The sequence below is a fragment of the Patella vulgata genome, chromosome 9 (assembly GCF_932274485.2).
Source record: "Patella vulgata chromosome 9, xgPatVulg1.2, whole genome shotgun sequence".
Taxonomy (NCBI): domain Eukaryota; kingdom Metazoa; phylum Mollusca; class Gastropoda; family Patellidae; genus Patella; species Patella vulgata.
The window spans coordinates 38192446-38204920 of NC_065887.2; the positions used below are offsets into that span (position 1 = coordinate 38192446).

Consider the following 12475-nt stretch of genomic DNA (forward strand, 5'->3'; position numbering starts at 1 on the left):
GACTAGGCCGGAAGTCAAACCGATATGAGTGCTGTGAACGGAGGAGATGGCAGTGAGTGATAAATGTCTGTGAACTTAGAAAGTTTTTGATATGAAAATGCAAATATTTCATTAATGGAAATGGCCTAAAGTCAGAGTCCTACAGACTTATGGTATTTTTTACATTTATATTTTGTTTCTTTAATTTGGACTTATTGGAAGTGTAGGATTTACCGATGTAAACAGTTGATTGAACCAAAAGGAGATTCGAAAAGGTGTTTTTACTTTCACTCCTGTCAAAATCACCACGACTAATCAGTGTATGACTAATCGCAAGATTTACGTTGCATACCAGGCATATAGAGACTGTTGTAATCTATAAGTATCTGGGGGAAACCAGCGATGGTTTGTTTTATTCAATGAACTAAAATTAATATTTTAAAATCATGTTTTAAATTAAATTTTAAGTTATGAATCAATATGAATGAAATTATAAATGAAAATGACATCTCTAAACTCCAGTAGGTTCTGGCATGAGCATGAGTGAACTTATACAAAGTTACAAACCAGATTTAAAAAGTTATTACAAAAAAAGAATAAACATGCCTTACAAATATTGTTGGTACTTGGTGACATGAAAAAGTATGGGTATATCAAGTAATGTATTGGTGCTCTAGAGACCCATTCTCTGTGGAATCTAATCAGATTTGTTGTGACTGATTTTTGAAATTTCATGATTTACTACAATGAATTGATTTTGTCGAGAATTTATCATAAGACGTCACTGGTATTTTGTATTCTGACAGCAGTGATTATTTCAACCCCATTACCACGTACAGTAGGCCTATATTGTAAAAATCCAAAGGTTAATTACTTAAGCCATTAATAAAACTCATTAGTCTGCTTCTTAACCTAATTTCCTTTGTGTTCATTATGGCTTCTGAATTCTAGGTTAATTTTGTCAACATATTGATGATACTCCTGTCTTACTTCACATGTTAAAATGGATATTTTAATTCTCTTAAATAAGTTAAACCTCTTTGATTTATCTTGTAGGATGAAATAAGGTGTTGAATGGGTTGATCTGATGTATTATTTTGATTATTCATGGGACAAGCTTAAATTTGTCTGTCAAAAGATTAAGCAAAGTCGCCTGTTTCTTTTTTTAGTTTCATTTGTTACTTAAACTGTCAACAATTGAACACAAAATCATTTATATCTTAACCTTGGTTCTATCTGTGATCCTAAAATTTCAAGTATAGACAAATACCCATTTCCCAAAACAAATCAAGTTTACTTAAATTGTCACTTTTTATTCTCATCTAAATCAAAGGATCCTAGTAATTGTATAATCCCTTTTAATCCCAGCTGTCTGAGGACCTTATTATACCTGTCAAAGTGTATTTCATGCTAAAAGCTAAATTCCAATACAGTAGACTTTCACATAATGGATAAAGGATGGGACAGGGACAAGCCCTTTTAAAGTGACAATTCCTTTCTTAGTGCATGACATTTCATAAATTGTATGAAATATGATATTAATATTTGATTTACCTTAAATGTATTTGGGGCCATTGAGTCTGACATTCAGGAAGTGTAAGCTGAAACATTTGTTATTTTCTCTTCTGTTTTTTATTTAACTTCTTAAAATTTTAAAATAACTTTAACTTATGTTTTAGCCTTACTTTATATCAAGTGAGTTAAAGGGAATTAAAAGTGTATTGAGAACAAGAAGTGAAAGGAAGAGAGAGGAGAGTAGATTCAAGTATTAAGAGGATTAATTATGAATGGATTAAAGGGGAAATATGTTCCTTCCAGTAGTATTAAGACCGAACCGTTAACAGATAAATATACCATTGAGGGAAACATTGGACGGTGAGTAGACTTTATATTTATTTCTTTTTAAAGGCATTTGTGCTTAGAATTGAAGATCTTAGATGGTCTGTAAAAAAAAATGAATTTACGGCTTGACTGCACAGTTAAAACAGGAGTGTTCAGAATGTGTTGAACATGTATGTAAGTCCTAACAGAAGGTTTTACAAAACCATTACTGATATAAGCTCTTTAAATTTGATTTTTCAATTTGCTAGTCTTACATATGTATTCAACGAGTTTAACAAGGGTCTTGTGCAAAACACTGTAGTCTAACTCTTTTTAAATGTGTCATACTTTCCCGTATGATTTTACAGTACCATTATTACCAGTGCCAAGGGGTATAGTGTGTAGCTTTTTATATTGGGCTACTCACAAAAATATTGAAATAAAATACCAGATATTACCTAGTTTGTGGACATGAAACCCTATTTCTCCGATTTTTTGTGGTTTGATTTTATACAAAATGTTATGGTACAACTGAGCAGGACATGAGAGTTCAGGTACCTTACTCTAGTTTGGTGCAGTACATGTAGCCCAGTTGGAGCTGGATTGCTATACAATTCCATTTCATTCATTAAGGTGCTCTATAAAATGGTTGTTATTACATTATACATGTAAAGTTTTTATCAGGTGAAATCAATCAGTGGTTGATTAAATAAACGTGATAAGATGATGAATCACACATCACATCAAAGTCGACAATGTTCGGTTTTTTTTTATAAATATGTAATACATACAACCCTGATTGATTATTTATACATGCAGTACTGATTTACTGCTTTAAACTGATTGATTGATTTCTTTACATAATCAATTAATATTTTATTGGCAGGGCGTTGGTTGAAGTAATTTTATATTTGACTTGAAATGCAATTAAATAACGAAATAAATGAAAAAGTAAAAGTTTTCTCTCCTGACTATGACAATTTAATGATTAATAGACAATTCTCTGGTTAGTTGAGTTAGTACAGTAGGTTATACAGGGATATAGAACATGTGAACATGTAGATTGTAGTAGTATGAGATAAAAGATAGCTGGCTACATATATTGCTCTTAAATTTTCAGACAAAATCTTATCATTATTCCAGTTATGTTGCTGAAAACTTACCAGGAAATTCTTTCTATATAAAATCTAAAAATACTGTAAGACTAAGACACACATAACTTAAGAATTGAATCAGACATTTAATTTGCCAACATCAAATAATATATTCCAAGCTTTTGACCTATACATTTTTATGGTAGAACTTAGTAAAATGACTTTATTTTGATGTATTCAATGAAAAGAGGAATTATTTCACAATGTGTTGACATGACATATGTTTTACCTAAAGATGTTTATTCACTTTATACAATGTACATATAATAGTCATTGGACCACATATGGTGATAATACTGAATCATGTAATTGTAGGCTTCGTGTGATCATTATTTACCATTAGGTGTTGACTTGGCAATTGGCCTACATACATGTATGTTACATGGAAGGTCCAGATGATCTGCATTTAGTAGAAATATAGTACAGTACCCAAATATTAGGCCTAAAACTTTGTGGAATGTTAGATTCATGTACTCTATATTTTGATGACTGTGTCATTTATAAAAACTGTAATTAATGTGACAGGAAACAACTCTTGATCCTAAAATAAAAACACACATACTAAACACATATAATGAGAACCACATTTTATTTTTTAAAAAAATACTACAAAAGCCATGGAAACATGGTACTGCTCAGTGAGTATGGCGCTACATCATCCGGAGTTCGATCACTTTGTTGGTAGAGAAAATTCTTCTGGATTTTGCAATTTAGTTTCTCCTTGCAAGTATCTACATGTACATGTAGGTGTTTAGATGGGACAAAATACTGAGATTTGCTCGTATACATGTACTTGTTGGCGTACATTTAAAAGAAGTCTTGACAGTTGGAATTCCAAAGAATATTACTATTAGACAGAAATGCTTCTGTCCGAACAATAGTCAGTCATAATGCCTGTTTTCATTAATGAGCTGGGTGCAGAAAAGTAGGACATAAAAGCCTCATTTTATTTCATTTATATCAGTATAATTATCCTGTACATGTATATATAATGATGTTTGACTGGACAGTGGCCATTTTAGTCAGTCAGTGTTATATGACCACCTTGAATTAATATGGACAATATGTAAATAACTTGTATATTTTGATGTATGTGACTGGTCAGTAAGTATTATGTATGTAAAGTTAATGTAAACAGACTGTTAGTATTGTTATGGAGAGAGAGACAGTTCATTCAACTAACTGGTAGAAACTATTTGAGGAATGTCAAGTATGTAGATAAACAGCAAATCACTGTCGTTATTATAATTGATTGATTGATTATCTATTATTGATCCTGTCGACACGCTTGCTATTATTATCACTAAATACCATCCTATTTGACATGATGTCATATGAAATTAAAAGGAGTGTTATAGAAATAGAACAGATATAATTGTGGTTATATATATTGATATGGTTTAGATAAAATCACGACTATTATAGATTTATTATTAGTCGTACTAGAAAATAACAGAGGTCACATATTTATGGTTTAAGTCACTTGTAGATTTTTGATGTCCATCAAGCTTGAATTCCGGGAATTTTATGACAAAGAACTTGATCCCAGATGCCACTCATCTTGTTCTGCATCCTGGTATGCCGCTCTTCGAAAAAAAAAATTGAGGCACGGCCAATTCAAGTTCGATCGACATGAGACAGTTCCAAGATGGCTGTGATGACGTCATGCTCGTTTCCTGGTCCATAGTATGCTTGCACTTGCTGCATAGGATATTGACTCCAACCAAAGGGCTCATTTTTTGTGTTCATAGTACGAGTATACCAAAGGGTAATATTGATAGTCATTAGCAAATCTGATTAAAATACAGATCTATATTTTGTTTCATTTTTTTTTTTTTATACTTTCAATGACCTACACTACATAAAGATCTGACTGTTTGTAGTGGAAGGTTGTGTCAGAGGTCATGTGAGTGACTTTTGGTTAACCAATCAGCGTTGATGTTTCTAGTGGGTTACCCACAGTTCCGTGCACCTCACGCCAAAAACTCGCCATAACAGATCGTTTCATTGGCTAATCCTTCACATCATCCAAACCATGGGTTAACAACTCTTCCAGATTCTAGTGTATTAAAGACAAGTAAAATGAAATTTTGAACTACAAAAAATAAAACGAAATAGGATCTGTATTTTAATCAGATTGGTCATTAACTCACTCGTTACTCATGATTGGTGGCCATGTTTGTATGGAAAATATTTCAAAACAGGTGGAAATTTTGAGATTATCTTCTATTGTTGAGTCATTCGAACAAAATCCAAGAACAGCTCAAAATGAAGCACAAACAAACAGCCATATTTTTAATGGCAGGATTTTTACATTTGAAAGATACAAGTAGAATAGGATTTTCCCATCATGGATACATGTAAATATTTTGTTTTTACATGTAGCCACAGATACATGAATGGTCCCCTCACCCAACCCCACCCCAGGTAATTTAGTTAAAGTTAAAAAGCAAACATATTAGCGCATTGAACATCAAATGAACAGATAAATTAAATGGGGTAAGAAAGGGCCTACTGTTGATTTTCAACTATCAAGGGGTCTTTTACGTACATGCCAATGTATACACAAGACCATGGTTTTTCATCCCATCCACACTTTTCCTTGCCAGGCCCTCTATTTGCACCAATGACAAGGGAAAACCATGCTGAAAAATAAATAGTTTAAAATTGTCTTCTGTAATTTTCTCATAAATTATAGACATTGAAGGAGTTTGTTCAAGTTAGCTGTATGGTATATTAAAGCTGTACAATTATTATTTAAAGATTTCGTGTGGTCAATAATGCCAGTTGAGATGTTTTAATACATGGTTCAGTGGACAATGGTCAGTAAACAAACAAATAATCACTCTCTCTTGTCCTCTTTCCCACATCACACTGTATTGTTCCTTGTCAATTCATGACTGTCAATCTAAAAGTCGCGATCAACCCATACTATTTTTGACTTGGATTATTTACCTATGATTTACCTGTATATGATTACTCATTGTTACCTGTGTTTAATCTGGGATTATTTCTCATTCTGTAGGTAATTTGTCACATTTCACGAATATCTACATAATATGGGTACATCCCAACAACTATACAGATGTTTGTTTGTTATTTACTGTATAATGTGTGGTATTCCGAAAGGTTTTTAGGGGAAGTTTTGTAAATTTGGACTTCATGCATTTGTCCATGTTTCCATTCACAAATCCTCTTTACTTTGTTTTCATTCATCTATCCTAGCTTTCATTCTTACTGTCCTAGCTTTCATTCTTACTGTCCTGAAATAACCTAGTTTGTGTGAGTGGATGTTCAACCCCATTTCTCTCTCTCTTGCTTTCATTCATTCATTTTATCATTTTCCATCCTAAAGGAAGTTATCATTTATCCATCCTAAAGGAAGTTATTGTTTATCCATTCTAAAGTAGCTTATCATTTTCCCATCTTAAAGGAAGTTATCATTTATTCATCCGAAAGGAAGTTATCATTTATCCGAAAGGAAGTTATCATTTATCCATCCTAAAGGATATCATTTATTCACCCAAAAGAATGTTTTAATTTATCCATCTTGTCAATCATCAATTCTTCAGCATTGAACAAGCCTTTTACAAGTTGTGATATGCTCCAGGCAAGGTATGATTGCTCTCTGAGGTAACTTGTCATTCTGCTCATCTGTGAGAGATGTATTGAAGTAGCTAACACTTTTTTTTTCTTTAGTTCGCTCACTGGTGAGCTGAATAAAGCTCTCCTTAAAATTACTCTCCTAAAAAAACTCTTAGTTTGGACCAATTAAAGAAAGATCATTATTACAAACATGGATACACGTGTAGTGACTTTTCAACCATCTGTCAACAATATGAGAGAAATCTGGAAATTATGGGGAGGGATTTTCAACTTTAAGGTGCTTGACATAAAGGTCTCCCTGATCAAGATTCAGGTGCTGGATGGGGATGACCTGGTAATGAAAAGAGCCTGTTACATATAGACAGGACCTCCTTTTTTACATCCCATCTGACCTTGATCATAAGAAATCAAATTAAAAGCACACAGTAGTGCCACTGTTGTTGCAAAATTTCTCTCAAAGCACACTGCAGAATAACCGTCTTCATTTGCCTGGGTGATGCAAAAAAAGTAAGATGTTAATTCTGATTTCACTTTATTTTTGGTCTGGTCTGTGTACGTGTACAGGCGTGGTTCCCCCTTGTCAGTGATGCAGGATGGGGGGGTCTGACAAGGACAGCTGTCTAGTTGTTTGGATGGGACAAAAAACCAAGGTCCCTTGTACATGTTGCTGTACACGTAAAAGATCCCTTGACAGTTGGAGTTCGATATAAGAGAAGGCCGCTGTCCAGGCAAAATTTCCCTCATCATAGCACACTGTATGGCGTATGCCTGTCTTCATTAGACCAGTTTAGGAGCAGAACAGTAGGACGTTAAAACCCCATTTCATTTCATGTACGTGTACTATTGTACATGTATGTTGCTGGACTGTTCAGCTGCATGGTCCATTAAAAGAGATGATTGGATTTATACATTACTATACTAGCCAGTTTAAAACTAGTTATATATGGCTGTAGGCTTGACTACACAATTTACATTATGATAATTACTGTGATTAAAATACGACTAGTGTAATCTGGGATAATAATCTACCTGTACTTACACTATATAAATACAGATATACAGGTGTAATTGTCTTCTCTGTCAAACTTATCATATCTTATATCTTGGTTAATGATTGAATGTGTAGATGAAAACAAAAACCAAGGCAAAAAATTGTTGTAAAAAATAAAGATTTATGAAACATCTGTTTTACATCTTCTGTTGGAATAGTGAAGGCAATAAGCAAGAATTCTAGTGTGCATGTACAGATGTTTTGAAACATGCACACAAAGAAAATTCACATGCGCAGAAATTGTAGACCATATAAACAAAATGTTTATCATATTTCACATCATTCAAAAAAAAGAAATGGCCTGTTTTTATTTGCCACTACAGTTTTATTAGGCATGAGAGATCTACATGTACATGTACATTAGGCTGTGCCAAAACTTAACATTCTTGCTCACACTAAAAATTTGAGGGACGCATTGCCTTAAGCAATAATTCTATCAATATCCTAAAATCATTATTGATAAAATTGATAAACTTTATTTTATGATGAATATTTTGCCCTGCTTCTGGCTAATCTAGACCAAGATATAGGGATTTTTTTCCTTCATTTTCGCTAATTCAGGGCAAGGTACGTTTGTTTTTCCAAGAATGGCCGACGATACTGATAGGAGGACAAGATTATTGTTGTATTTCCTCTTGATTCAAAAGACTATCGTAACTTTTTCTTGGAAAACACATTGTACCTTGGTCTAGCTAGATTAGCATAATGTAGGAAAAAAAAGAAGTTTGAATAACTGATAGTGATAAAGAGATAAATGCGGTTTAATGTCTGCTAAGCACCAAGTCATTTTGAGACTGACATGGTATTTTTATTATTTCAATTGTTCGTTTGTGCACAGGGTTCTTTTTGTGATTGGGAAGAATCTGGAGTACTTTCAGGAAACAATAGTTGTTTGGATGGGACAAAAAACTAAGGTCCTGTGTACACATTGACATGCTCGTTAAAGATTCCTGGACAGTTGAAATTCGAAATAAGAATAGGCCATAGTGCTGCTGCCCAGGCAAAATTCCCCCCATAGCACACTGCATGGTGTATGCCAGTTTTCATTAGTCCAGTAGGAGCAGAACAGTTGGACGTTAAACCTCATTTCATTTCATTTTAAACAAAATCGGTTTAGGCAGGTGAAGCTATTCCTTATTAACCCTTTCACTGCGTATACCCGGTAGTACCGGGTATTATAAAATGTCGGTAAAATGCCCGTACCCGGTATTACCGTGTACTCAGTAAAGCCCTCGCTAAAATTAGTACCGTAACTGCAAGTGCCATCTATTGTATTTTCTATACACTAGAACATATTTCCACGTGTTTCAAAGCAGCAAACCGTAAAATGGCGAAGTGCATTGTGACAACGTAGACGATGCACTCTCGACGAAGTCGTGAATGACGTCTTGCTGACCAACATGTGGACAATTTCGAGGCGGGTGATACACATAATTCGTTTCCAGTTACTTGATAATGATAGTAGTCAGGACAGTGATTGGTATTATGAAGTGTGTGATTTGTTGCGCGACGTTCCGCCCATGGCTAGCTATGTCTCCCGTGCATGATGAACAAGCCCAATGTGAACACGATAGCCCTGTGTCTGCAGTAGATTCTGACAATAATTCTGATGTTGATAATAATGCTGGCCTACTGGATCGTAAAATACGTAGGTAATTCCTGATTCCCGAACGTGTTGATCTATTGACTGACTATATTGATAATGATATAGGACTTGGGGATGAAAGTGAAAGTAAAAACAAGGTATTGCAATCCGCACGTGGTCATGGCAGCGGGAGACGTGATGCGCGTGTTCGCGGCGGCATTGCTCATGGCTGCTATTGATATTTTTGTTCATTTTATATATCTTTATCAAAATCCAGTAAAAAAAACAATATCTTTTAAGTATTTCATGGAGAAAAATTCGTTTTCGTGTTAGCTTTAGTGTGAAATGAGAAATCCAAAATGGCCGCCATGACGTCACGTGACTACATTATTATGCAAATTTCCAAAATTCTATTTTTTCCTCTTAGCCCAACCTCATGCCCATCCCAACAGACAAAAAGATTTTTCATAAAAGCTTCCATAAGTACTGCTTGGCATTCAGTTCCAACCTCCCTTTTTTCCTCAAAAAAGGGTCTAGCACAGGCAGTGGATTTACGTCTAGCATTGAAAGGGTTAAGTACAAGTCTTGGATTGAACCCATGACTTGCATAGATAACACAGACTACGATCAGCATCTCATGTATTTGAACATTTAGCCATACAATTATTACAATATTACAAACCCACATTATGGATGGAATTCTTGCTTTTACTGTCAGCTTACATATTGGAAAATATTATAATTTTAAATTGAGAAATGTTTTTGTTAGATTTTCATTTTGAAATATCATAAGGAAATGGTGTCATAATAAGATAAGTCATATGATCACATCTATTTTGAACACTTTTCTCTGTCCATTGTAGACAACTAATATTTAGCTTATAACGTGCTCAACAATCAAGCCTGGTAATAAGGCACTAATCACAGATATTGTCAGGCATAAATTAAACATACATTATGCAAGAGGTAAATCTGCCTATTACAGGTCTTTCTTTAGGCCTGAAATGTTATCTAAATTATGAATTAGACATTAACATGAAAAGACCATAAAATCAACTCTCGATGGCGTCTTATTTGCCGGATTTTCACGGGATTTGAATCCGATCTGCTGCTCAACGCTCTTTGATAATTAAATCCAAACAATGGATAATCAAGACTATGTTTTTTTTTTATCGTACCGACTTTAGTAATGATGATCAAGGCTAGGCCTAACATTCAATCACTAATACATGTATATTGGTTCAGAGTGCAGAATTTTGACTGAAATTTTCAGCATATTCCCTTTACATTATCTAGTTTCCTTCAGTGTCCCTGATTTTGTATGTGACAGATTTGTCTTTTCTCAGTGTTTTTATTGATGTTTTAAGGTTTTGAACAAAATTCACTATGTTGGGTACCAGTTCATTACGTCCTGACATTTAGTCAGGTACAATGTATAAACAAAAATCATTATATTATTTCCAGACCTGTTTATAATCCATGTCAGAAAGCAAGTTGAAAATGTCATTCTGAAATTGCATAACAACATCAATAGAGATATTTTTATACAGGGAAGATTTCTTTTGTAGTTTTGTTTGGGTGTTTTCCTGGAGAAGTGTAATAAGTGATATGACATGTTATTTAGATATTATCAATGTTTTAATTTGACAAGGAAGGTGTAAAGTACACATATACATGTACTGATTGTAAACAAATAAAACTTATGTATGATGAAAGTAGGGCTCCAAAGTTCAATATTTTCAAGTGTTTTTCCTTCAGATTCAACGAGTCAGACACTCATAGATAAAAAATCTGAGAAACCACAGGTGAAATGAATGAAAGTGACGATTAATCTCCTACTGGTTAGTGAAGATGGGCACATGTCATACAGTGTTCTATGCTGGGAATTCAACTGGACATCGGTGGTTCTGTCTATTCTTGGTTGAATCGTAACGATTAAGGTTCTTTTAACATGAGACTTTGTTTTTTTGTCCCATTTGAAGAACTAGTCACATGTGAATATCTCTGTGACTGATAGGACAAATGAAGCATTTTTCAATTTTTATAAAACATGTATTACACATTTAAGGATATTGCAATCAAAAAAACACTTGACTCTTCCTAAAATTAATATCTGTTTTAACTAGAGTTAAATATTAAGTTCAAGAAAACTTCTTGTGTGTATCTTCAATGATAGGACTTTCACTGACCATGGCTTTCACACCCACATATAAAATGATAAAATGCTATATGAAAATAAAATCGCATTTCCTTTATTTTACTTTTAATAATGAAACATAATTAATGAAATAAATAACAGGAAATCTTAAATGTTTGTCACGATTCTCAAGTCATATATAAAATTGAAGACTGAAATTTCTGCATGGTTGGATAATATAATTTGAAATTTGCAGATAGGGTAAAGAGTTGACACATTTTGGCATTTTATTTAAGTACTTGAACCCACTTTCATGTATGACGTTCTACGAATTTTGGGGCTTCGCATTTAACAATATCTCTACAACCCAACATGTGGCTGTACATGTGTCATGTTCCGTTGGTCAAGTGTCACAAGTTTATTATAGAAACACTTAACGTTGTTTGTATTTTCCTGCTATCTATTTCATATCCTAATATTAAACATTTTAAATAGTTTTATTGCCGATTCCTGTTTCATTTCCTGCCTGATGTCAAAATAGTTTAAGAAAAAACATTACACAGTCACAAAGTGGTGAGGTTTTCCTTGAATTCATCAATAGCTTTGAAAAAACCTATCATGAAACAAGTTTAGTGTTTTTTGTTTTGTTTTCTTGTTTCGTGTGTGTGTGTGTGTGTGTGTGGGGGGGGGGGTGCTTGTACATATACCGGTATGTATGAAGTATTATAACTCGCCATTTTTGTTAAACTTTTATACTATGAGAATTAATGGTCGTAATTTTTAGCAAACTGTCTTAATGAAAAGATGTTCATACAATATGACCTTGTTTAAAATAAAATTACACATTCATTTTCAAAACTTTATTTAAAGATAAATTATGGGAGATAAGATAAAGAGTTGGCAGTTCTCACTATAATAGTTAAAAACTAGATAATATAAAAGCAATTTGCTGAAAATTTCAGTCAAATTGTTCCACTATTAACCGAAAATTAAGCGATTGAAATTTCCGCATAGTCTCGATTATCCATTTAATAATTAAATCGTGAAGGAAAGTTATGCAGTAAATCAGAACATAATCCACTAAAGATCACAGGATAGCGATGCCATCGAGAGTTGATTATGGTCTGGATAAGTTAATTAAT

The 12475-nt window shown here is 33.5% G+C and overlaps 1 protein-coding gene across 1 annotated transcript in view; it reads left to right on the top strand.

Moving 5' to 3' along the window:
- Positions 1-3: 3 nt before the first annotated feature.
- Positions 4-12475, top strand: part of LOC126807872 (serine/threonine-protein kinase 17B) — a 52993-nt gene continuing 40521 nt past the window's right edge. Inside the window, exons 1-2 of the mRNA XM_050532733.2 lie at positions 4-152; positions 1659-1854. Coding sequence (XP_050388690.1) covers positions 1763-1854 — 92 coding nt within the window. The 5' untranslated portion in view covers positions 4-152; positions 1659-1762. The remainder of the gene's footprint in view (positions 153-1658; positions 1855-12475) is intronic.